The sequence below is a fragment of the Porites lutea genome, chromosome 11 (genome assembly GCF_958299795.1).
Source record: "Porites lutea chromosome 11, jaPorLute2.1, whole genome shotgun sequence".
Taxonomy (NCBI): domain Eukaryota; kingdom Metazoa; phylum Cnidaria; class Anthozoa; order Scleractinia; family Poritidae; genus Porites; species Porites lutea.
In genome coordinates, this window is record NC_133211.1 from 25146190 (window position 1) to 25171095 (window position 24906).

The 24906-nt window shown below is 39.6% G+C and overlaps 1 protein-coding gene across 1 annotated transcript; it reads right to left on the bottom strand.

Moving 5' to 3' along the window:
• Positions 1–666: 666 nt before the first annotated feature.
• LOC140951437 (uncharacterized) lies at positions 667–24728 on the bottom strand. Its single transcript, XM_073400689.1, has 22 exons — positions 24318–24728; positions 20904–20966; positions 19640–19939; positions 16428–18454; positions 15656–15817; positions 15210–15525; positions 14328–14479; positions 13357–13525; positions 12463–12564; positions 11893–12090; positions 11023–11106; positions 9793–9955; positions 8507–8673; positions 8163–8390; positions 7762–7923; positions 6764–6955; positions 5669–5904; positions 4627–4790; positions 4181–4243; positions 4004–4039; positions 2014–2586; positions 667–1469 (listed from the first exon to the last, which is right to left on the bottom strand). The coding sequence occupies exons 1-22, from the start codon at positions 24369–24371 to the stop codon at positions 1246–1248; spliced, it is 5835 nt and encodes a 1944-aa protein (XP_073256790.1). The 5' UTR covers positions 24372–24728; the 3' UTR covers positions 667–1245.
• Between the last annotated feature and the right edge of the window lie 178 nt (positions 24729–24906).

Below are 24906 nucleotides of genomic sequence, written 5' to 3' on the forward strand. Positions count from 1 at the left end.
CGCAGGCCCAAGGGACTGACCACACAGCAGAGTTTTGTTGGGTGACCATTGCTTTCAAGTGGATGTAAAGGACTAAGCCTGGTACACTGCGATCTTTCTTTATGTTAAACAGAATTAAGACGAAATCCACCAGCAAATTGAGAGATGTAATTTTGAGAAATTTGACATTCATTTCTCGGACTCCCATGCGAAATTTTCTTTGGTGTTATTACAGAAGACTAATTACATCTTTAGGCCTTGAAAACTAAAAAAGAATGCAGTATTCTTTAAATTATTCTGGTGCAAAGTTTTTCTCCACTGAGAAATAAAATTACTCAGTTTCCTGGAGAATTCCGTCTTAACAATGGTATTCAAAGAAAGCTGGGATCCATAGGCCCTTTACAGCTTGCCAATCCCGTGGTACGAAACCGCTATCCTGGGGAGCAAAAGTCGCACTGGGACAAGACAAACAAAGGAAATCACCGTTTAAAATTAGGTATGCCGTTTATTTGTCTTGTCCCAGTGCTCTCCAGCGTGGCGGTTTTGTACCAAGTAAATGGCTAGCTGCAAAGGACTTATATTTTTAGGAAAGCGCAAATAGGTGCCACATACAAACACGGGACTTGTTATCGTTTTGGGGCGTCCCTTCTTACAAATGTAGGAAAAGAATAGAAGAGAAAATGGCCATTTTGATTTGAATTCCTCGTTTATTAAGGAATCTAAATCGTTATTTACATACAAAAACAGTCAAGATCAGCTGTACATCTCTAATTTCTGCTTAAGTCAAATCTCCAATCTAAACGATTGTGGATTATTGCTATGAAAAAATAAATAAATAAAATAAAATAAAATAATTTGCCCTATTTGGGCAATAAATAACTTTGTTGTCTTAAACAAAACGTCTCAAATAAATAAAATTCCTTACATAAAAGAAAAACTATTTTTTCTCTAATATAACTTCATTTTAATTATTCTCTCGGCATATTTCTTCGCTTAAACTCAGGGGTAATGAACAAAGCTGAGTTAGTTGTTTGTTCTGGTTTAACCAGCACACACAATCCCTTGAGCTTATTTAATTTTAATTCTCGAAGTTGCTTTGAGGAAGGATGGCCGGCGATAATTTATTTATAATTAGCACGAATAAGTTTCTTAACATTGAAAGAACGATGAACTATTCGCCCAAGAGAAAAAAGATCATCAAAATAGAGGAAAACCGCTGCCACATTGTCCAAAGACACATGACCTCACTTAAGTCACGTGGTTCCTTTAGTTGACCTCGACATCTGGTATAATCTGCATATCTTCTTTGGCGAATCGCAGGCCTTTTCTCGAGCCCAGTCTGATGGGTGTTTTTCTGAGGCTCTGAGTCAGCGGTCGTGGTTTGTAGTACAAAGGTGACGGGTCACCAATTGAGCCGTCGGTATCGGATTTCTCAAGGTGTGATGCTGAAGTGATTCTGACCAGCGGCAATGGCATTGAAAGTTGAGCACCTGGAAATGTTAAAAAAGAAATCAACTTTACTTTATAACTAGGTGCAGTATGTTTATACACGCCATCAAAATAAGGCCTCGGTACAAGCAAACAAAAAAAAATACATTATAACTTATGAGAAACTGATTATATGAGAACAACTCTTAATGGCTTTCTGATAGAAAGGAGAATAGCGATTTTAACAATAACTGTGCGATTATCGTTTAGTTCTTACAGTTGTCAAGGAAGCTACGATTCTCCTTTAATAGGCCACTTCCGAGTTCTAAAAACCTTCACTTTCAAAATGAGGCCAAGTGCACAACCTTTCTTGTGAAAATGAGTTTTATTTGCATGAGAATGAAAAATCATTTCTATATCAAAAGCTGAGCACTTAACCTCGTTCTGATACAGAGGCCCGGGGGAACTCGGAAATGCGCTATTGTCAATCACTCGGCCGCGGTCAATGTCAACCACAGCAGTGGATTAATTTACCCCTTAAATAAGCCTGTTTTGATTTAATATCGTAAAATCAGTGGATAAAATAAAGAAAACCTGTAGTTTTACCTTCTGGGGAATTTGTGAAGTCTTTAAGAGATTTTGACGTCAGTAGAGAGGTTCCGGCTTCCTTGTGGCCATTTTTCCCTGCCGTGGTCCTTGGCCGTGGTGCAAACTCAATGTTACTTAAAATGCTATAGTCACTAATGCAAGAAATAGCATCCAGTGGAACTGGTTTCGTCCCTGCAGACTTGGGTGGCTGCTTGCTTGATAACAGTCGCTTAGAGCTCCGTGAGCGCTGGGGTAATAGCTTGCGTTCTTGAGAGGTTTGTTGTGTAGTTTCAGGTGACAGTAGCGGAATAACTTGAATCTCCGGGCTTTTTCTTTCCGCTTGCTTCACGTCTTTTGAGTCTTTAGGGGAAAGATCCTTATCATCACATTTCTCGGTAATCTTTTCTTCTTTCACAGAGGTAACCGTGCTAACTTTTTCATCTTTGCGAGAAAGCGCCAATGACACTCCTGAGTTCCGCCGAGTGACCGACACAGAGGTAGAAACTACAGAACTGCGCCTGCCCAACGAGGTAAACAGCTGACCATTAGCGTTGGGTTTTAGAAGCTTTGCTTGGAGTCTCCTTGAAGAACCTAAGAAAATACAAGACGTGGGAAGTGACGTTAAGACACTAGTTTGAACATAAAAATTTAGAGAATCACTAGGAAGAGTGCTAAAGAACGCGACACCCTAAGAGCGCTAAAGAACGCGACACCCTTGCAAGTTAAAAATGTGAGTTGCAGAACGAAACGTGAGCTGTGCAGCGGGTTTCTTAATGTACTGGTGAACTGGTCAGAGACATATCCTTTTAAAAGTAAAACATTTAGTTGACTCCCGATAACTCGAACCCTCGATAACTCGAATCTCCCGCTAACTGAAAGTACGGTAATTTTTGCTTCCCTTCAGATTATTTCAATATAATATAATTTCAAAAAATCTAATTACGTGCTTTTCCGTCCTCGGCAGAAATGTTTAACATATAACCCCTCCATCAAAGCTTATGATCCAGCTATAAATGCATTGAGTACCTTAGAAAAGAAAGATTTTGTCAAATACCTTGGTGTTCTGATTGATTATGAATTTTCCTGGAAAAACCATATTAATCTAATCTGTTTAAAGATAAGTAGAACCGTGGGAATTCTATAGCAAAGCTTAGACATAGTATTCCATTACGTCCCCTCTTAAATATCTATCAAGCCCTTATCAACCCCTATCTTTATTATGGCATCTGTGCTTGAGGCTCTGCACCTAAAACTTATTTAAATAAGATACTCTTAATTCAAAAACGAGCCCCACGCCTGATTTACTTTACGGGTTATAAGCAACATGCTGTACCATTTTTCTTAAAATCAAAAGTCTTTCCCCTATCCTTTATTTACTTTGATTGTCTTTGTAGTATCATGTGGGAAGTTGCTAACAATTCTGCACCTGAAAATATCAAGAGAGCCTTTACTAGGATTTCTGAGGTGCACTCATAACCTACCCGATCTTCTCTCAATGATGATTTCTATACCGAACACTCAAGGCTTGAAAAAATGCGTAGTTCTTTTCTAAGAGTTGGACCAAAAATTTGGAATTCTTGACTCTCAGATATGAGGAACTTATTAAAATCTACCTTTCGGAATAAGATAAGGAATAAGCTCTTTGAAATTTTATCTAAATCTGATGACTATCTTGAAATCACTGAAATCATGCATCAACTTAAATGTAACTAGCTCAGGAACACAACTAAATTTATATTCTCTGTGTAAATCATAATGCAATTAAATTAGCTTAATACATACTACAGTTTTTATTTTGCGACAGCTGGTACTGTTTGTAAAGTAGTTCTTTTTTTCTTTTCTTTCTTTAAATTTGTGTGTCTCTTCCCCCGCCTCGATTAGGCTCTCCTATACGCGGGTGGAAGCTATCGTGTAATTGTAAATTGAAAGTGAATGAATAAAGTTGAAGTTTGAAGTTTGTTCGAGTTATCGGGAGGCGATTGTATTTACAGGCCTCTAACAGTCGTACCTTCACTACTTTTCTTGTCACTTAGAGCCTCATGAACTGAAATAAATAAGAAAGTAGAGGAAGTCAACTATGAGTCAATGAGGGTTGTACGCCCGATGTTTGACGGATAAGTTATCGAATCTCCTAAATCGTTTTCTTGCCTGTACGTAATACGTTTTAAAAAGGACAATTTCATACCTTTCTTGCCAAGTATGGAGGATTTCGCCATAGACACACGTGATCTCCTGCTCTTTGTTTCTTCTACCGAAGAGACCAAAAGAAAAGATGTCACTTTCTTGAAACACGAGATGGAATTATTTCTCATTTTAATTCAACAACTGGCATACTATAGCTTATCCTGTACCAGCTCTGTTCTTCTGTCATGTGTGCGCCTTTGCCTTTTTTTCCTTTTTGGTTTTGCCTCTTTTCTATATCCCCAATTACTGCGTCACTGCTTAAAAGCAGTTAGCATGCGAGCAAGCTCTCCGTATTTGGGAGGATAGTCGTCACGAGAAAGGAGACGCCGCTCGCTCGTGCGTTCGCCACAATTGGAGAGATTGCGCATGCTCGCAGGCTAAAAAACAGTGACTGAGATTAACTAATATTAAGTTTTTTAACACAAAGCCACAACATGGTAGGCTCACCTTTCTCCTCTACAAGTTCTTCTTCCGGGATGATAATTCCTTGCTCTCTGAGTCTCTTAATGTGTTCTTGGCGTTCTTGTTCAACCAAATGCTTAGAGTAAAACCATGATCGTAGGTCATCCTCTTCGGAGTAGAAAATGGAAGCGGTTTCCATACTGAACAAACTATAAATGATGATGATAAAGATGAACTTATTTAATTGTCAAGAAATCTTCTAGCTGACCTGTTTAAAACCTGCTAATAGGGGACATTATTTAAAATACTACCAACTTAACTACTTATAGCATGTTTTTCTAAATTTTATACTATTAGTAATTCTACAAAATGACTAATAGTATAAAATTTAGAAAAACGTACTTCCTAAAATATTAATTAAAAGTTTTGGAACAAATAAATATGATGCTTTGAACAAAATAAAAATAAATTGTCTATCCTGTCCGAGCCATTTCTTGCTCGACTTAGTAAATCATATTATTAGAGGATGGCTTGCCAGGACTCTCTTTTCCATTGGGCACTGAGTAAGCTTCAAAAGCTACGTACGTTTGCTCTAAGTGAGAGGTAAGTGCTAATGTTGGCTTAGGGGAGGGGTAGGTGGGCAGTTTTCCAGAAACGTATATTGATCCAGCGGTAATTGTCCCGGACTACCGCAAGGGACCTTTTTGGAGCCCTGGTTTTATTAGGGTCTTTTAGCTTGTTATAACATAACGACGAGCGAAGCGGCAGTGAATGTGTCTGCCACTATGCCTCTATTATATCAAGGACCTTGAACTTGCCATCCTTGTTTATTCATCTCTTTTGTTGTTTTGATGCAGTGCTGAAAGAACTGATGTATTGGCCGCTTGAGATACGCGTGAGATTGAATTGGTATCCTGTCGAATTGGGCGGTGGGAATTTTAAAAAATGGATTTTGACCCAGAATCCTGCGCAAACCCCTAGTACCCGATAAAAAAAGCAATAGCGTCTCCAAAACAGTCCCATGATGCACTTCCGCACAACCCCGACCCAGTCTTACTCACAACCTTATCATGACCTATTTGCCCACCTGGCAAGATCTTCAATTCGTTTCTTTTCTCTTTCTTCCTTCTCTTTCTTTTTTCTCTCTGCACTGAGACGCGCCAGCCTCCTTCGTTCACTGGCCTCTTTCTTGGACTTTGTATCTGCTCTGTGCCTGCTCAGCAGCTCTTTGAAATGTTCTCGAGGATGTACGCCTTCGGGGATTTTGCTCCGCTGGGTCACAAACTCCTTCCAGTGGTTAAACAAAACTCGAAATACTGTCATCTGAAAAACGAAAAGAACAATACATTTGTGCGATCGCGAAGAAGTCTGTATTTCTAAAGTTTCCTTTCTGTGGGAAAATTTGAGACCTGTGTGAACGATATTAGCAGATGTCAAACCATATGCGCACACATTTTCATTTGAACAAGGCAAAAATGAGTGAATTCGAAAAATTCAATGAGCTTCCTTAAAAACCAGGTAGAACATGCATACACATTGCAAGTGAACTAACACCACCAACGACTGGACCAACGTTCTCGGTTCTTGACAACTTTTTTTTTTTCCCGCGCTTGGAACCCGTGACATGTTTTCACGCCTTTGGTGCAGATTACAAGTTTTCCCGCCATTAGCAGCCGTTCCCTGTTCTCTTGGCACTGGTTACAAGCACCTCGGGGTGTCACTGTTTCCATCCAAGTTTTTTCATTGAATTGCTTGTCTGCATTGCTTAAAAGAAATCTTTACCGTCCTCTTGTTTTTAATAGGGACCTTAAGATCCGAGGACGGCGATGGCAGCGAAAAGGTCGCTGAAAAAGGTGAATTCGCTTTCTTTCAATCTTCATCGCGATTACTCCAAGTCACTAACTTTGTCAAATGAAGGTGAACCCTCCTAAAGTTGAATTCCTAAGAACCATATCCAAGTTCAGAAAGAGAGAAGAAATTTCGTCGTTGCTTGTGTACTTCCTCTGTAAAACGTGAAATTAGGCATTACAGCACGTCGTAGTCGTGCAGCGTCGGCAAAGAAATGTCGAAAAAGCGTGATGCACGTGCAAAATTGTTTTGGTTATTAAACCTATTGCTTTTTTGACGTTCTCGTTGCCGTCGCCGTCATCGGATCTCAAGGTCCCTAATGCCGACTCCTTACCTGTGCTTCTCTGAAGACATAAGGATGCAGAGAAGGATTCCTCCCGGACAGCCTTTCCATAAGCTTATCGGCCATCTCAATAGGTATATCGATCTGTAACTCAGGTGCAATCGCCGAGTTCAGGAAACAATCTATAATGGTCTGTACTTTACGTTGGATCAGAGCTGGCAGGGCATGTGCGTGGCACAAATCCTGTAATGTTCATATACCACAGTCAGAACAAATAAACAACAACATAGCCTTGTAACACAAGCTAACACGAACAGCCCACCAAGGGCAGGAGAACAGTTAGAACATACGAGAGTATTAGATTGTAGTTGACGAGTTTCACAGCTGGAAAGGACGAAACTTAAATGCTTATGTGTGTACACTAAATGAGACGCAAGTGAAACACAAACCTTTCATGAGACAAAATAAGAAGCACTTTATATAGGTTACAAGCTAAGTGTACAAATGGAATGTTGGAACAAGTCAAAGCTAATCTTAGAGATTAAAAATATCGCATAAAATAAGTAATTTCGCATCTTGGCTTCTATTTTTTTAAACTGTTAAAGAGCTGTACTAACTGAGCTGGAAGTCATACGATACAACTCGTGACATTTCCACTCGTGTTGTCACTAACGAACCTCGAAATAAGCTGTCAAAAAGAAACTGAATATTCAATCTACTAGCTTGATAAAAGGGAGTTTAAGCAGCGACGTTTTTGAGCGACGCAGGTCAACCGGAAGTACATTTTTTGCACTCTTGAGCCGTGATTTTGAATAAATGTTTGGTCAAATCGTCTCTATAAGCGTAAAAACACTTAGCCATAAAAATTGGGTAGCGTCAAGGCATATTAAAAGAGAAAAAGGCTCACTTCCGGGTTACGTGCGTCACTCAAAAACGTCTCTGCTTTAACTCCCTTAAGACACTAAGAAACGGTGGAACGTTTCGTCACATGTCACGCGACCTGAATTGAAAGTTCAGTTAATTATACAAAACACGTGCATATATCTTACCTTGAATTTCTGCACTTCAAGCCAGAACTGAACATTACTTTCCAGTGTGTCTCCTTTAACTGCGACAAACGCACTAAACTCGCTACAGCTGCTGGGATTTAAAAGGGTCTGACGTAATGCCACCACGTCACGTGACGATGAGACCCATCTGCTATTAAGAATCTACGTCAGACAAAAATAAAAATGAAAAACTAAGCGTTATAAAAAATTACGCAACAGCCAAATATAAAACAAATGCTCTGATTGGCTAATGGTACCATGTGTAGCTGGAAATTGGCCATGTTGAAGAAATTGTCTGACCCACCCTATTGATTACAATCTTCACAAACTCTACATAGTTTTCCTCAGCGTTCCAAATGACAAAAAAAAGCGCCTACGTTCGCAAAAAAAGTTATATTTACCTTCCAAGCAGCCTCGCTCCGCTGAAGTCTTCTCTTGAGCATTATATCCTCCACCATTTCTGGAACCGTGGCAACTTTGGGTTTCTGTCTCTCGAGGAATTCTACGGTCTGTTTGAACAGCATTAACCAACGCCGCTCGATGCGTGCGCGTACAAACTTCTGGCTTTCGAGGATAACAGGTGACGCGGGTCGCTCTTTAATCGGTCGGCCGCCATTAAGGTCCATAATCTACGGAACAGAGGGGAAAAGGGCTCAACCTAAAAAGCTTGGGCTGGAAGAAAATCTATTTTTTTATTCTTGAGTTATTCGTTTTATTTTCTCACTCCGCGTGACCGATTACTTACCAAGTTTCGTCCTTCTCTAGTCGCCGGGCTGTCGGGACCAAAAAAGTACTTTTTGCCGAGCCAATTTTCTCGGATTTCCCTAGCTTTCTTGTCACGTTTTTCTTCCATAAAGCGAGGAACGCGGCGAAATGTTTCCATGTCTGTCCACGCCATAAGATCTTTGAGGCCTGCAAGCATGTAAGGGAAATGAATATCAGAAATTGGACTGGAAGGACAGAATCGAACTGAGAATTCAACTTACCGTCAAGTTATACGAATTACAAGATTTTACCGCTCTAACATGATACGTTCCTGGCAAGCCCACATTGCCCATACGAAACACATCTGACCACATAGTACGGCCACGGAAATAAAAAAAACCTCTATATGTTTAAAACACTGCACGTGCAGCCGCAGTTTTCCTTCTCGCAAGCAATGGAGATACTGATCTTCTCGAAATATAAGCAGGTTTTTCTTAGTTTTGATTCACGAACTGGTTCGGACATTTCACGATTTCCTTTTTTAATTGATAGATACAACGTAAATTGAAGACTTGGCCATGGAAACGAAATGACATGTGTTCCACGAAGAGCGGCTTCCGCGTTTTGCGAATCGGTGGATGCAGTTTATTCTTAATTTCAACCCGTTCAAGCCAGTTTTCCGTGTCCATCTGCTGTGCTAAGCAGTCATAATTTACAACATGAGTCCACCTCTGGACTCGAACAAGACACAGAACGACACTACAACTACTCAAAGAAGTTCAAACAACCAAAAAAGTGCAGACTGGACCAGGGAAGAAACAGAAGAGCTCTTGCAAGTGTAGGGACCAAAGAAAGAACAATAAAAGCGCTCATCGGCTAAAAAGAGAGCAAGAATCTGGAGTGAAATTTACAACAAGTATAAAAAGCGGTTTTTAATAAAAGCGTTAGATTTCTTACCTCAAGAAAACAGCCTACAAAATCTGAAATACGATTTTAAACCCTTGAAGCAACGAACACAAAAGACTGTCGAGCAGGGCTTTATGATGAGCAAAGAAGTTTCCCGTACTTCGAATACTTCATCTCTTACCAAAAACCTAAGTGCACTTCAAGTGCTTTTCAAGTACACTTGAACTCAAGTGCCGTTAGGGGTCTAGTGTGTATGGCTTTTGAGATAGAGAATACTAATATTCACAAACGTACTTTTGCAGGAGCGAATCCAATTTTAGACCGAGAAGAAAACTTCGTCGTGGTTTATTTACGAAAGTGTAAATGCACCTTACGTAGGAAAAGAAACAAAGAACAGAAAACAATTAAGACAACTGTTACCTCTGGCATGCTTTTTGTTTAGGAACTCTTTAAAATGTTCAACTTCTTCCCTGTTCCTTATAAGTGATTCAAATGTGACGCCGTCTTTCGGTACCGGAAGTGGTCTGTTGGCTTCCTCCACTGATATCCGCTCCTTTTCGTGGTCTTCTTCAGCATTACCCAGCTGAAAGAGAGAAAACAATGCGTCTGCTTGAGGGTACACTACTTGATTAACTAAAAAGGCTACTAACAGTTCCTAGCAGAAAGTTTAAAAGACAGTCACAAACCAACAAAAATTAAATAATCTTCTTTAAAGACTGATTGGTATAGCTGGTGTACTGAAACTGTCACGTCGCTAAAAAAGACCTATATTTCCGTTCTTTCAACTTTACTGAATGAATGAATGAATGAGTGAGTAAACTTAATTTATACTACTACATGAGAAATTTCTGCAATTTGATTGGCTTAGAGCAGTGGTATTCCAGCTTAATTTGAAATACCTACATGTGAAAATTTGAAACCTTTTGCAGGTAGTAGTATAAACAAATAATAGCATGATTTGTACGTGATATTTGCCATAAATACCACTCGTAATATTTCAAAATTGTCTCAAATTTCACTCGCCTAACGGCTCGTGAAATTACGTCTAACAATTTTGAAATATCACTCATGGTATTTATGCCAAATATGACTACAAACCATGCTATTACCTATACTAACTAGTCAGTCAAATATCTAGCATAAGAGGGGACACTTACCTTAGCAGTAAAAAATGTAGCATAAAAAGAACTGCGTATGTGTTATTGTAGACCCACTCGATTGGTCAAATGCTGGAGATTTTTCCTGTAGTTGAATTCTTTTAAGAGTTAAAAGGAATTTATCCAGGTTCAAAAGGAGAAAGGAGAATTCATCGTTGTGTGCTCACGTCCTCCATAAAAAATCGCATTAGGAAGTTCCTCGTCTTAGCCAAAGAAATGTAATAAAAAGCGTACGTGATGCAAATGCAGAGCCCTTGTTTGCTCATAATACCAATTGCTTTGTCACGTCGTCGTTGTCTATGCCTAGTGCTTTTTGAAGTGCCATTTGTGTGTTTCTTACAATACAAATACCTCCATCGCACGTCGCATGTTTGAAAACCATTTTCTTTAGCGAGGTACCCTAACCAAGGATGATTAGTTTCTTCATTCTCAAGACCATAACCAAGTATCAAAATGGGAAAATTGATTCTGATCACAAAAATTAATTTCTTACCCCTCCATTAGTATGGACGATGCTTTGCCTTCGTCGTGCGGTCACTTGGATTTCTATATGCCTCAGTCTTTGTTCTGTACGAACCTGAGGTGATAAAACAGTTAACTCAGAAGACTGTTAAGATTCAAAGGACTCACAAGCTGAGGGGTACCCTGGTAAACCACTCACCCGGACTTGACTCACCCCTGAATTGTGCTATATTCCCACTCAAACTACTCGCGGGGGAAAGATAACGCGAAGCTGACTTACTTAAGAAATCCACGCGATTACAGAGCTTCACCGGACCAGTTATTCAAAATGTGAATAACGCTTTCCACTGAATAAATAGCCTGTTCCAGGCTCTCAGATAGTAGGGAAAACGCGTAAGTGAAAGGCATGCCAAAATATATGAGCGCATGATCTGGGAAAAGGAGGTGGCGGCGGGTAAAAGGAACCGTTCTATTTTCGTGTTCGCGCTTTCTCAATTTCGTGGACCCGACGATCTCGGAGCCTGGAACAGGCTCCTGAAAAAATCTCACTCCTCTGGATAGTGATTAACCCGCCGGTGGATCGCGCTAACCAATATTGGAGCAACTGGGACCAGAACAATAACTCTTAAAGAGAATATATCAGAGTAATTTAGCCAAGATTTAATTTAGTTTAGTGTTTGTCATCCACGTCATTCACGGGTGGGGAGGGGGTACTTTCCATACACAAGCCGGCTTAAAAGGAAGCAATCATGAAGAGTTTTACCAGTCGATTCTTTTTGGCATAAAAAGTGGAAATTTTTCAGAATGTATTACTTTTTTACCGTGTTTACAAACACAGTTGCTCGCCAAAATGCAGATGTTTGGGCTTTTTGCGCATAGTAGTAAACTCAGTTATTCTCACCTCATCTTTGTATTGATTTTTCTCCTGTGCAATGAGCATATTCCATGGTTCCAACAAAGACTGAAGTACGTGCTCCTCCACTGCATCAAAGAGTTCCTCAAACGGCGGCTCTAGCTCTTTAAGCACCTGCGTCTGAATGTCACGACATACGTGAACATCTTGCGCACTGCCCGACACCACGAAATTAGCATACATAGTCTGTAACATACAAACAAAAACCGTAATTTAGGGATCTAGTCTGGTAATCTGCCAGGTCGACGCTATGATGAATGCTGAGGTATTGTCGACCTTTTCCATTTTTTGGCCACGCATAACGTGCGAGACAAAAGCGGTGAGATTGTGACACGCGACAAGCGACAGCGTCCGCCTCCAGTTGCGCGTGTGACCATTTTCTTCTCCCATAAATTCGAATGACGGACTATAAAAAAGAGACGTTGTATAATCTACCCGGGGAGACCAAAGCATGTTTTTGAATAGGTTCTATTTGAAAAGCGTCGCCAATTAGTTGCGTATACTGTCAAAGGAAAACAGTTTTGTGTAACTAGGCCCAGAAAACGAAGGTGAACATACCCTTGCTTTTCTTGAAAGCAGAGAAGGATTTAGCGCATCAGCAAAAAAATATGCATTGTACTCTTGAAGTGATTTCCAGAATGCAAGGCAGTTTCTCAAAGTCTGTTAAACAACAAATAAACAATATCAATGTAAGCTAATGTACAAATCGTAAAACCTTTCCACGAATTTTTACAAGATTAAAGTAAAGAAAAAACAAAAACAGATTGACTGGAGAGACGGTGGTTCACAGGCATTTGGAGTCTTACTAAGGGTGCTTTCCAGTTGTCAGAACTTGCTGGCGAGACCAGTCCAGTCGTGAGGAGATTTTCACTATTAATCAGGACTGTTCCGCCAGATCAGTCTATTCTGAAATGGTGTGCAGGGCAGTGATGGGTTTTAGTAAAATTTTTGAGAAAAGGCTAATGTTTCATTTTGAAAATGACCGGTCTGACCGGCCAGTTCTGACTTTTAAAAAGCGCCCTAAGGCCCAGGCCAAACGTCTAACTTTTTATGAGACGAACCAAATTAAGTGAGTTAGGTTCATGAGCAGTTCGACGTCTGGCTCAGTTAAATTCGCCTGAATGTGTTTGGATCTTTTATCCGCCTGAACGTCTGAGGCTCGTCCACGGGACAAACGTCGATCTTCACATGCCACAAACTAAACCACTAAATTTAAAAATTGTACGATGATGTATATTTAGCCTTTTTCGTGAGAAAAAATATTACTGATCTGATTCAATTGATTGGTTCGACGCGTCCTAAGTTCGACGTCTGACCCAGCAGACGATCTTAACTTAATTTAGGTCGACCCAAATTGCAGTTTGGTTCGTCTCATGCAAAGTTCGACGTTTGGCCTAGACCTAAGATTCCAATCCCAAAGTAAGTCAACTTTTAGCACCAGCATAATAATACCTTATTTCCTGTCGATTGTAAATACATTTGAAAGTAGTTTCCGGTCTGTCTCTCGTAGATCAGACCCTGGATTAGAGAATCCAACGAGACGTCAGGTTTGTACCCAGTCTCTTTCTGAACGACAGCTGAAGCGGAACTTGGTGGCAGCAAAGTTGTGCGATGAAGCGTTCTAAAAGAAAACAAAAAACAGGGGACGATAACTGTGCAACACCTCGTACTTAAATTTTCATCAACTTCACAGGCTGTATTGAACTCGAGGAAATCATTGCCGAACAAAAAGGAGTTGAGTATGGCTGGGATTTGCTCCCACTTAAAATGACGAATACAATAACTCCTGCCATGGAGATTACTAGGCTACGAAAAACAGATCAGCAACCGGATCCTGATATCGATCAGGGGGCGGATGGAGAAACTAGTGGCGATATTGCACAAACGCATCTGTAATTCCACCGCCGTCAAATGTATAAGGCGTTTTCTTGGAATTTCATTCATAGTGGAAACATGGCCAAGGATGTTTAAAATAGTTACTTAATTTAACTATTAAGTCATTTTTCTCAAAATATAAACAAGCCTCTTTTCGCTGAAAACGCTTCGCGCGCGAGTAAAATTATGCCGGGAAATGGTGCCTGTTTTAATTTTCAAACACCAAGACCTTTTTTCGTAAACTTGCAGAACATCTATGGTAAATTAACAACGTATTGGTAATATTGTAAGCTTCTAAAAGTAAAAGAAGCAACCTTAGCTTTTAAAGTACTTCGCTTAGCTTTGGCAAATTTCTCTCGATTGCCGCGGTCAAGTCTCTAGGACTTTCCATTTAGAAACTCTGAGAGGTGTTCTACCCCTCTAATTTTCCAAAGGAAATACCCACGAAATTGGTTGTTGTAGGTGTTACTCAATCAGGCGCTCTCTCAGTCGCACACACGAATTTTCTATTTTCCATTCCTTTGGAACGTTACTGTTCATTCACTCACCTCATCATTCGCTGAATCTTACTATCAGGGGAGGGGATAGGATTGATAAATAGCCTGACAGAGGGTAGGTAGTCTGGCTCAGGTTCGACTGGGAAGGTAGGACCAGGAGGCTGCTCAAATCCATAACCAGTCTTCCAGGGTTCAAGGATGTACTAATAAATAACGAATAAATAAATAAACAAAAAAACATACAAATAAATATACAAATAAATAAATAATAGAAAAATGATTCATCAAAGAAATGGGGTTCGCTGTTAGACAGACATTTTTTTTAAAAAGTTAAACAATAAAAAAAGAATTTGGAAATGAATTAGGCCATGCTGTTCAATTTGACAAAAAATGTAGAATTTTAAAAATAAAAGTTCCAGAAAGTCGAAATTATGCAAGTTTCAATCTTCCCCAAAATTGTCCATCCGTGCCGACTTTTGTATTCGCTGTGTTATTATACCTTCTTTTAAAGTTTCGAGCGATTATTTTTTATGTTCACTCGATTTTGGTGGCAAATTCTTATTGTTAGAATTTTGGAATCATTATCCGTTACTGGGGAAACTATTCATCTACCCCTCCCCTAAGCCAACATTTTGCCCTTAGTGAGAAGTAATTGTTAATGTTAGCCTAGAGGAGGGGTAGGTGGGCAGTTTCCCAGAAACGTCTAGTGATCCTTTTTGGTGACACTGCTCCTTTAATAAACAGATCGTTTTGTAAAAGACCATAACACAGTAATATAAAGTGAAGATCATGACAAAACACTCAAGTAAAAGCCCTGTCGTATTTGTCACACACAAACGTTTTGCCGTCCTCTTCTTTATTCCGTCATGTTGCGTAAGCTCATTATCAACAAAATGAACGAGACAATCATGACAGAGCTCCTTTACTACTTACCTGCAACTGCTTTGTACTGGCGTTGGTATGGATGCATTTATTGGCTTGCAGAAGCCTAGGATGCGCGGACTTGGCTCGCAATTGAGGCCTGGAAGTCTGGTGCTGAGTAGTTTTCTTGACGGTACTGCTCTGGGGCCTGGTAATTAGCTTGTCCGAGTGCACCTGGGCTAGGCCAGTATGAGCAGGAACTTGAGGCAGGTTTGAAAGGGCGCTTTCGCGTTTCATGCAAGATTTGGGTCTTTCTTTAGCAAGTCTTGTGTATTCCAGGTCGCGGGAAACAGAACGACGTTGTTGGTGCATAGTAAATCGAATGCTCCTGTAAGCAGGTAAATTGTATTAAGAAATAATTCAGGAAGTACACAATCACAACCACTCCATTTCCTGCACTTCACCAATGAATAAAATAAACAAAAAATAACAAAATAACAAAATAAAAATAAACTTACCAATAACTTAACAAAGGCTCAAGAACATCAGGCTGAACAGCAAACAAACTGTTGAAGGTTAACAGTGACGCGTCTAACATTTTTAATCTTGTTTTAGTTGCAGCAGCGAACTCGTAAATCCCTCCACTTTTCCAATACCTGTCGCGTATATTCTGCACCAGCCTAAAAAATAAAGACAAGAACCACTGTTTTATCAACTTCATATTGTAACATTAGTGTTACTTGCGTTGAAGTATGACTGCCGTAATGATAACTTAAGGATTTGCAAATAAAGTATGCCAGTATTGTGGAAAAATACATGGTTTTTAAATACATACTAGATAAAGGTCTTAGTGTCGATTCATTGAAAACCTTATTGTCCTCATCTGTAAGATTTTCGTGAACTTAAGTCATTTTCTACCGAATCGCGAAAACTACTCGTTTTTACGAAATAAAAGAAACAGACTGCGTAGCAAGCGTTTCCACGCAAGCTCGTCGAGCAAGTTGGGACGAGGGTAAAAAGAGAATAATATTTTGCTTTCGCTCCAACTTTCGCCCAATAATTCGTTTGGAAACGCTCGAAACGTAGGCTATAAAAGAAACATAAGGGATATTATGTGACACTGAGAAGTGCGCGAGACTCGCGTTTTGCTTAAAACTATCTTGCCTACCATCTCGTGGTTTTAGCTCAAACATTTCTTGCGATTTTTTTTAAATGTTTAACTGCAGCTTTAAAGGTTGATAAAGTAGAAATTTTGAAAGTGTTTTTTGAAGGCGGCGCGACTGCACCCACCTGTTCTTTTGGCCATCATCGTCCAAATGTCTTCCACACTCAACTTCTAACCAGAACTGCAACATTTTTTCACCGCTTGTATCCAAAAGAAACTGTTTAAAAGCTTCCAAACCATCCTTTGTTGCTAAATCATAAGGTTTTTCCTCAGCATCGAATCCGTCTTCACTGAAAGCGGATTCATCGTCGATATCCAACCCTATCGACGTGGCCGCTGTGCTGCAGCGTGTTAGCCGTCGACGGCCCAAAACGCCACGGATTCCTTGCAGAGTTGTGGCGCTTGCTTCCGTTGTGTACCCTCCTTCATCATCCTCGTCGTTGCCTTCATTTTTACTTTCAGATTCGTCCTGAGAATCGTTTTCGTCTTCCGGTGCGTCCTGTGGCTCAGTAACTGACTGGGATTCCTGTGATTCACAATGTTCGGAGGAAATCGGGGGCTTAGTTGAGTCAGGTTTATTGGCTACATTTTCTTCGCTTTTTTCTTCTACTAGAGACTTGCTTCCTTGCGCCCCGGGTTCAGATATACCATCCAATTCCGTTGGTATATCTTGGTGAGCCAAACTCTCATTTTCCGAGTCCTTCTGCTCTGTGCAATGATCAGCTAACATCGTTGACGTTTCAGAACTTGGGTCTAACAGCTTGGACGGCGCTGAATCATCAACATCGTTTAAACTGTCATGGAAACCGTCAATCAGAATTGCATCTTTACCTTCAGAAATGCTCCGGCAATGAAGACAATCCTCTTTGCTTAAATCACCAAGCACCTCATTTTCCTGTTTCTCCTTATCTTTATCTTTTCCTTCAGCTACACCACTCACCGATGACTCCTCCATGTCTTCATTTGCTTGGGACAATTCTTCACTCGCTACCTCTCTAACCGACTCGCTGTTTTCTTCATTGACTGAATCCACAGAGGTCCCAGTGATAGTAAGCTCTCCGTCCTCGTAATCACTGCACATAGTCTCTACTATACTTGGTATCTTTCCACCATCGGACGTTTGTGTTGTAACTTCATCTTTGTCATCACCAACAGGGGAAAAATTGTCTTCACCAACTTCAATATTCAGCGTACTTGCATTCTTTTCAGACTCTACGGTCGATACATCATCTTTTCCTATGGCAACCACAACACTTTCTGACATACGTATGTTTTCACCTCCTACCGCCACGGCACCAGGCGCGTTCGCATTTTGTTCCTCGGTGCTCAATACAACATCTACGTCTCTCTCATTTGGAGGACTGGAAGCATTGCGTTCTACACCGTCTTTTGATGACACTTCGTACCACACTGTTTCACCATCCACGTTCTCCAAAGTTGATGAACTCCTTGAAACTTGGCCATGCTCTGTAATAAAACTCACCACAGAAGACAGACTCCGCGTCATTTCGTCTGCCCCAAAGGACTTCGCATCGTTTTCATTCCCTACATTTAACTCTTCTTGGACTACGCTATTCTGACTGGCCGTTTCCATCGCTAATGAGACACCACTGGCGGACGCGGAGCTTTCCCTAGATATATCATTCGCATTTAAAGTCCTCTCGAGATCATCACTTAGAAAGCTCATCCGTGAGACGGGTCTAAAATTGTTCCCAACCGAAACTTCACTTTCCTGAACACTTGACATACTGTAGCTTGACTGAGTTTCCAGGGCGTTCTCTTCGTTCATAAATTTCGGGGTGACTTCCCCTTCTTCTTCTTCTTCTTCTTCTTCCAAGATTTGGGGTGTTCTTGGGTATGGCGAGCCAGCACCAGAACTGAACATACTGATACGGCTGTCTGAACGTGTAAATGATTCATGCCAAGCATCAAACGTTTCTTCAATAGTTCGAACGTGAGTTGGTAAGTAAAGGTGTTCTTCGCTGTCCCTGTCATTTTCCTCTTCAGAGGATTGTTCATCTCCACCTAATGAAGGACTCAAATTAAAACTGACGACGCTTCGCCTCCGAGTCAAAGGACGAACAACTGTAAGTTCCTCAACACCACTGTCTTCATCTGAGCTTTCGGAGTAAAGACCACGGAAAAAAGACTCCTTAAATAAAAGACAGAAAGAGTGGTCTTATACTTATATACTTCACTCTTGAGTCATGTTGTATTTTGAGGTGGGGGAGATAACAAGCATACTCCGAGGCCCGGTCCACAACTATCCGTTTTTGCTTGAAAGCGGAGATTTTTTTCTCCATTTTTAAATGAAAAAAGCGCGTCCACAAGTTGCCGGTTTTTAATTCTTTTTTGTTCATCCACTCGAAAACGCAATAGTTACTGAAAGCGGTACCATCTTTGATCATGTTTATGGGAGCATGCGCATTTACTAATCTCGTGCGCCGGATAGACTGGATCCAACACCGTGAATTTATCGTTTTCTCCATCCACAGGAATACAGGAAAAACGACGTTTTCAAAAATCTCCACTCTGGAGAGCGGTTTTAAAAAGATACAGCCGACTCCCGATAACTCAAACCTTCAAGGGAAATCGAAAAAAGTTCCAGTTATCGGGACCTCGAGGAAAATACCCGGAAGGAAGGGGAAAACCAGTTTTTAATGAACATTTTAATCACATTTAATTTTAGAAATGTTATGTGAAAATTGAAATTTACTTGTTGATTATAAATCAGAACGTAGCAAACAACATAACCTAAAAAAAGCATGCGCTTTACTGTTTTGAGTAGTAAAGCTGTTTCACGTTATATTTGTGACAAACCACTTCAGCCTTCACTAGTAAACTACATGCCTACAACACATCAATGGCAAATTCAAAATTATGTTTCGGAGGTGGGAAGGATGCGGCTACACGTAGGCTAACGAGGATTAAGTCTTTTTTATGCCCGCTCAACACTTTCTGTGTGATGTTGATATTTATTTAATAAGTATTTGAGGTTTCTTGCTGACCAATAACCTCTGGAAGAACAGGGCCGAGTAGTTCAAAGCTGGGTTAAGATGACCCAGAGTTAGTGCGAGGTTTGAATCCAGATTTTAAAGCTTAAAAAACATGTCAGTTTTAATTCTTTTTGTCTACAAGTTGATGATTGGAAGCTCTAAAAATGACAGAGAGAATTATCCCAGAAAATGCTTTTGAACACAAGAAAAAGAAACCCGGGTTAAGCGCTAACCGGCCTTCGAACAACTCGGCCCTGCTCAATTTAAATACATCTTAAACTTTAATCTACAAATGCTATCTTATTCATTTGAAACGATACTTTACAATTTAATCTACTAACCTGGACGGCGGATAAGTGTTTGGAAAGTTTAAATTCAGCATACAGCTCGCTTCTCATAAATAAGGGTAGTCTGTGTTTCTTAACAAATTCCAGCCCATGAACTTTATCAAGAACAGTTACGTAGTAACCAATACGAGATTGATTGTCAGCAACATTGTATATGGTTCCCTTGAAGTGTGTAAACTGACGCAGCTGTGATGCGCTTTTGGCGTCTCCTTTACCCACGTCATCTGCTAATTTTTCAATGAATTCTTCAAAAACTTCAAGCTCACTGTTATAGAAGAGCCGTTCTGCAAAGCACTGAAAAGACATTTACAGTTAATTGTTTGCTAGATGAACATACTAGGGATGAGAGAAAAATAATAATTATTATCTGAAGTAACAAAGCTAGCGGTGATGGAAAAAAACAGGACAGGAAAGAGGAACTGAGATGGAATGAGAATGGGGAAAAAAGCCAATCTTAATTATTTTCTTAATGATTTTTTTTTATAAAAAAATGTTCTAATGAGGCATTAAACTGCTGTTTTTAAAAAAAGAAATAAAAATTAAATCAGAACTTTTGCCAATCAATGGCATCGTCATCATCATCATCATGCCGTTGATCGGCACAAGCTCGGATTTCATTTTAATTATTTAAAAAAAAACCCAGCAGTTTAAGGCCTCAATAGAAGAATAATTTTATTTCAATCATGCTGCTGAAGGTCAACATGAACAGATTACACCTGTTTTTTGTTTTGAACAGTTTTGGGTACAATAAGTCTGTTTTTATTTTCATTTACAAATTTCTGAATGAGCCACTGATGGAAGAAACAGCAAAAGACCAGAGCTCAGTTAAATATAACTTTTACAAGTGAAATTTATTGGTACAGCTACTGTATCCAGACTCTAAAACAAAGGTGACACTTAACTTGTTAATTGCACTTCTCTTTTAAAAAGGTTTTATCAAATTGACCCCAGCTAACAAAAAGATCTCAGAAAAAGAGGTACAGGTATGCCCAAACTGTCTAATTTAGCAAAATTGTTGAGAATGAAGAGGCAGTGTTACAACAAGGTTGAAGCAACATTATGTGGTTCAGTCCATAAAAATATTAATCCTTGTCATGTTTGAATGTACCATGGCTATCTGTGGAGCCAAGAAAAAATGCCTCATTGACTCCTAAGAAGGACAATCATGCACCTGAGTAACAATGGTGGTAAACTTAAGATACTTGAATGACTCAGACACAAGTTAATATAATACAAAGTTAGTGTGGGAAAAACGTACAGGTAATGCTAAGAATGCATTAAAGAACTCTACAAATCCTTCATCATCTGACAGAAAGGTTTCCTGAAAAGCAATGAGTTTATGTTAGTATAAACTTGGAAATTGCTTGCGAATAAAGACCCTCAGGTGTAGACAGATGTAGTTGCTTGCATGCACTGTAAAAATACAGTTTCACTGATGGAGATGCCAATCAAAAAAGTAATAATCAAAGTGACACCACTCTTAAGACTCTCCTGAGAACATTCCAATATTATACACAGGTTAATGATGTTAAAATCTCAATGAACACAGAGAATAATAATATTAAAAGTAATGCCCACAACAGCACACTATACATGGAGATAGAGTTTTGTTTCATTTCTAGATATACATAACATAATTGCAATGGTAAGAATAAATATGTTACAGAAATAACAAACAAAACAATATTGTTAGATACTTTGTCACCCATTTATGCAACTAAAAGGCATTAGTGCGGAACTGTTACTTATACGACTTCAAGTTAGCAGATATATGAAATTAGCAGGTGGGGAATTGACTGGTTAGAAAGTTCTTAATTCCTTTATTCAGGAATTAATTTGATCTTGTTCACACAAGTGAGTTTATGCTGGTTTTCATTTAACTGTTAATTAAAATCACGTTTTTAAATTTTGTTACTTTTTCACATTAATAATTATCATGCCTTGACTCTCCCGAGTTATCCGGGAGTATCCCAAATAAAAAGCCAATCTCTTGCTCTCCCATACCAAATCTCTCTCGAATAAGATTCAGACTTTTTAGCTGTGGTTAAGTTTGGAATTAAGCCCATTTTCCATTTTTCCAAAAGTTCAATGAATAAGGTTTCTGGGGCATTTCTGTACCTATTTCATCACTGACTAAGATTACTATTGGTCATATCATTGTGATGTTAAAGCAAAATAATGTTTATGCTATGTACATGTAAGGACTTCATGTGATTTCTTAAGCCACTTGCAGCTATAATGGGTTATTCCAGAAAAAATCCACACCCCCATGCCACAGACGGCATGCTGGAAAATCTCGCCAGAGGAGGGGGTTAACAGTTCTGGAAATTCAGCAGGAGGGGGGCTCTGAACCAAGAAATATATAGTGTATTTTGGGTTTCCAGGCAACATGGCCACTGACTAGGGCTGATCCTCCACTGTGCATTGGCGAATTGCCTGGCAAACCGCAAAGTATTTCTGAGGCAAATAACAGCGGGCTGCGAACATAACAGTTGCTGATTGGACAATGGCTAGAAACCCTTGCCGTGAAAGATTAAACACAGAAAGAACTGGGACCCGAAATTCAGGGAGTGCAGTAAAGAAGACCAGAGTGCGTTCATCGACAACCTATATAAAGCCCGAGAGTGAATAAACACACAAATAATGCAAAATGGTTTTTTTTTTGGTGTTACTACAGATGATTCATCAGGGACCGCGCAGAGGGAGGGGCTGGGGGGGCTTTAGCCCCCCCACTTTTTTGCAAGAATAAAAATAAATTGAACGAAAAATAACTTAACAAAAGTAACGGAGTGAAAAATAGCAAAAAATCGTTAATTCGAAAGTGACCAGAGTTACTGGCAAAGACAAAAGCACAGATAAATAGACAGAATGAAGCATTAGTCGTTACAATTGTAAAATATTTTTTCGCTTCTAACCTAGCAGAGGTAAACATGTAAGCTGATTGTCGTAAATCCAGCAACCAGTGCAGCCGGTGAAAGATCCTTTTCGACTGCCCGGAGGCTAAAAACATGGCAGGGGCACCCAACGAGAATATATTTCAAAACCACATAAACATAGCATTGTTGAACGTACTTTAGTATTTAAACGGTAGATAAAGGCTAATTTTTATCCCCTAAAAATTTTTCATCTGTTCGGATTTCCTAGCTGAAAGTATAGTGATCAAAATTATAGGGATCAAAATTTACCTTTTCGAAAATTTCAGCCAGAGAAAAGGCTTCCGAAAATTCTAGGTGACCTTTTTAGGGTAAAAATCCGTGAAAAATGGCCAATTGTACCACTTTTTTGATGTTCGAAAATCCTAGGAGAGGCAGGCAAGCAAGAAATTTTACAGGAAATGATCCGATCTCAAATCGTCTTCCGAACAGATAATTTTCCGAAAATTGTCGTTGGGTGCCCCTGACATGGCTCCGTTCAAGAATGAACCAGGAACGATTTAGTAACCTGACAGTTTTAAACATACACAAAGAAAGAACGGACAGGCTTTCCACCATTGACATCGCAAACGAATTTACCGACCGCAACACAAACAGAAAGTGTAATTTTGGCACTTTTCGAGTAAATGATGTACAGTAACTTTAATATCATTCACTAAATTATTTTCAGTTACCGTTTTGTTTTGCCGTGTAAATATTTTGAAGGAATAATTAAACAATTATTGAACTCGGCTTTCGTATGATATGAAGATATACAGATCTCGGAGGGTGTTATCCACCGGGCTCAAGCCTTCGGCATTGGCGGATAACCCCCTCGATCTGCATAACTCTTCATATCATACTCAGCCTCGTGCAATAATTGCTCAGTAATTATACAGCCTTGAGTTCAAGGCAGCTAAGCAAAATCGTTGGATTTCTGGCTTATTTATAGTAATTAAAGGTTGATATCAGCAGTATAACACAACAATCTATGATATTTCAATTTAGTGATGGTGAATTTTCAGACCCGATAGCAACATCACTGAAGATGTGGAAAAAAATCAATAGTTTTATCGTTATTCGCATTCTCCGTCACTTTAGAGAAATTGAATAGAAATCCACAAGCATGCCCCCCCCGGCCCCCCCCCCAAAAATTTTTCCTTCACGCATTCTTCTTTAGCCCCCCCACTCGAAAACTTGCTGCGCGGTCCCTGTTCATTACATCTTTAGCCCTTGAAAAATGTAAGAAAGAATGCAATATGCTTTTAAATATTTTGGTACAAGATTTTTGTCCACTAAAAATTAAAATTACTCAGTGTCCTGACGGATTCCGTCTTAATGCCTACATGTTTGTTGCTCTGACGGCAAACTAATTAACCACTGCGGCAGCAAACAGGTAGCAAAGTCAGACAGTTTTAAAATGAGTAAAATCTTTCACGTCATTGCAAGACAGCATTGAGGAAATGTAACTGCTGCATATTGCTACTTGGCGATATTAATCGCATTTTAACTTGATCAACAAGGACAGGCGCTTCCTCTGTGTTTTATCTATCAGACCTATTTCAAAACGTGTCTTAAATACACTTCTATGTTAAGGTATTACGTACAAGGGGATTTCCCAACAAATTGTCGTTGTCAATGCAATAACTCAACTGACTCTACGTTTTTCCTTGAAGAAATCAAGGCTATGTTCTCCAATTTAAGCAATTTATGCATTTAATAAACATGTTCCTAAGCTTACATGTATAAAGTTTACTTACAAAGTTGTCATCTGTAATTTCAATCGTTTCACCGCTAGAGGAAGTCGTGGACATCCTAGTTATTCGAGAGAGGTCTTAAAATTCTTCTGGAATCTCGCAACCTTTTCCATGGAATTAAGTTTGACATCCACCAAATAGCATCTCGATTTTAGCTTCGATCGCCATTTTACTGCCATCATCAAAACGAGAAATTTAGCCCGCCATCCGTGCCTTTCGATAATAATAGAATTTTTAGTTCTTATTTTATAAAATCTTGACGTAAATACGCCGCATAAGGAAGAAAAAATATCATTTTGCCTCGATAACTTGCCTAAGGAGTCAAGAATAGAGCCATTTTGTGGCCTTCAAGAAGTCGAACACCAACGAACCAATCAACACACGCGTTTTTGGCGATCTTGTATTTGTGAAGTTGTCATGACAGTCAGTTGTCATGGAAATTTGCAGCGGCGGACCGGCCGATTATGCTTAAACGCTTTATTTGAGAGTCAGTATATTTACATCCCACACTGCAAGCAGGTTTCTTGGAGCTCGACAAGTTTCGTAGTCCAGCTGTAGAGATTGCCAGCAAAAGTAGCAAAGGCAGCAAGTT

Coding starts and splice junctions, on each gene's coding strand:
- LOC140951437 (XM_073400689.1), bottom strand. CDS start 24,371: ATGTCCACGACTTCCTCTAGCGGTGAAACGATTGAAATTACAGATGAC. Junction 15,526..15,655: donor GAGCCTTTGTTAAGTTATTG/GTAAGTTTATTT, acceptor ACCTGCTTACAG/GAGCATTCGATTTACTATGC. Junction 9,956..11,022: donor TCGTCCATACTAATGGAGGG/GTAAGAAATTAA, acceptor TCTCTCTTTCAG/CTGGGTAATGCTGAAGAAGA.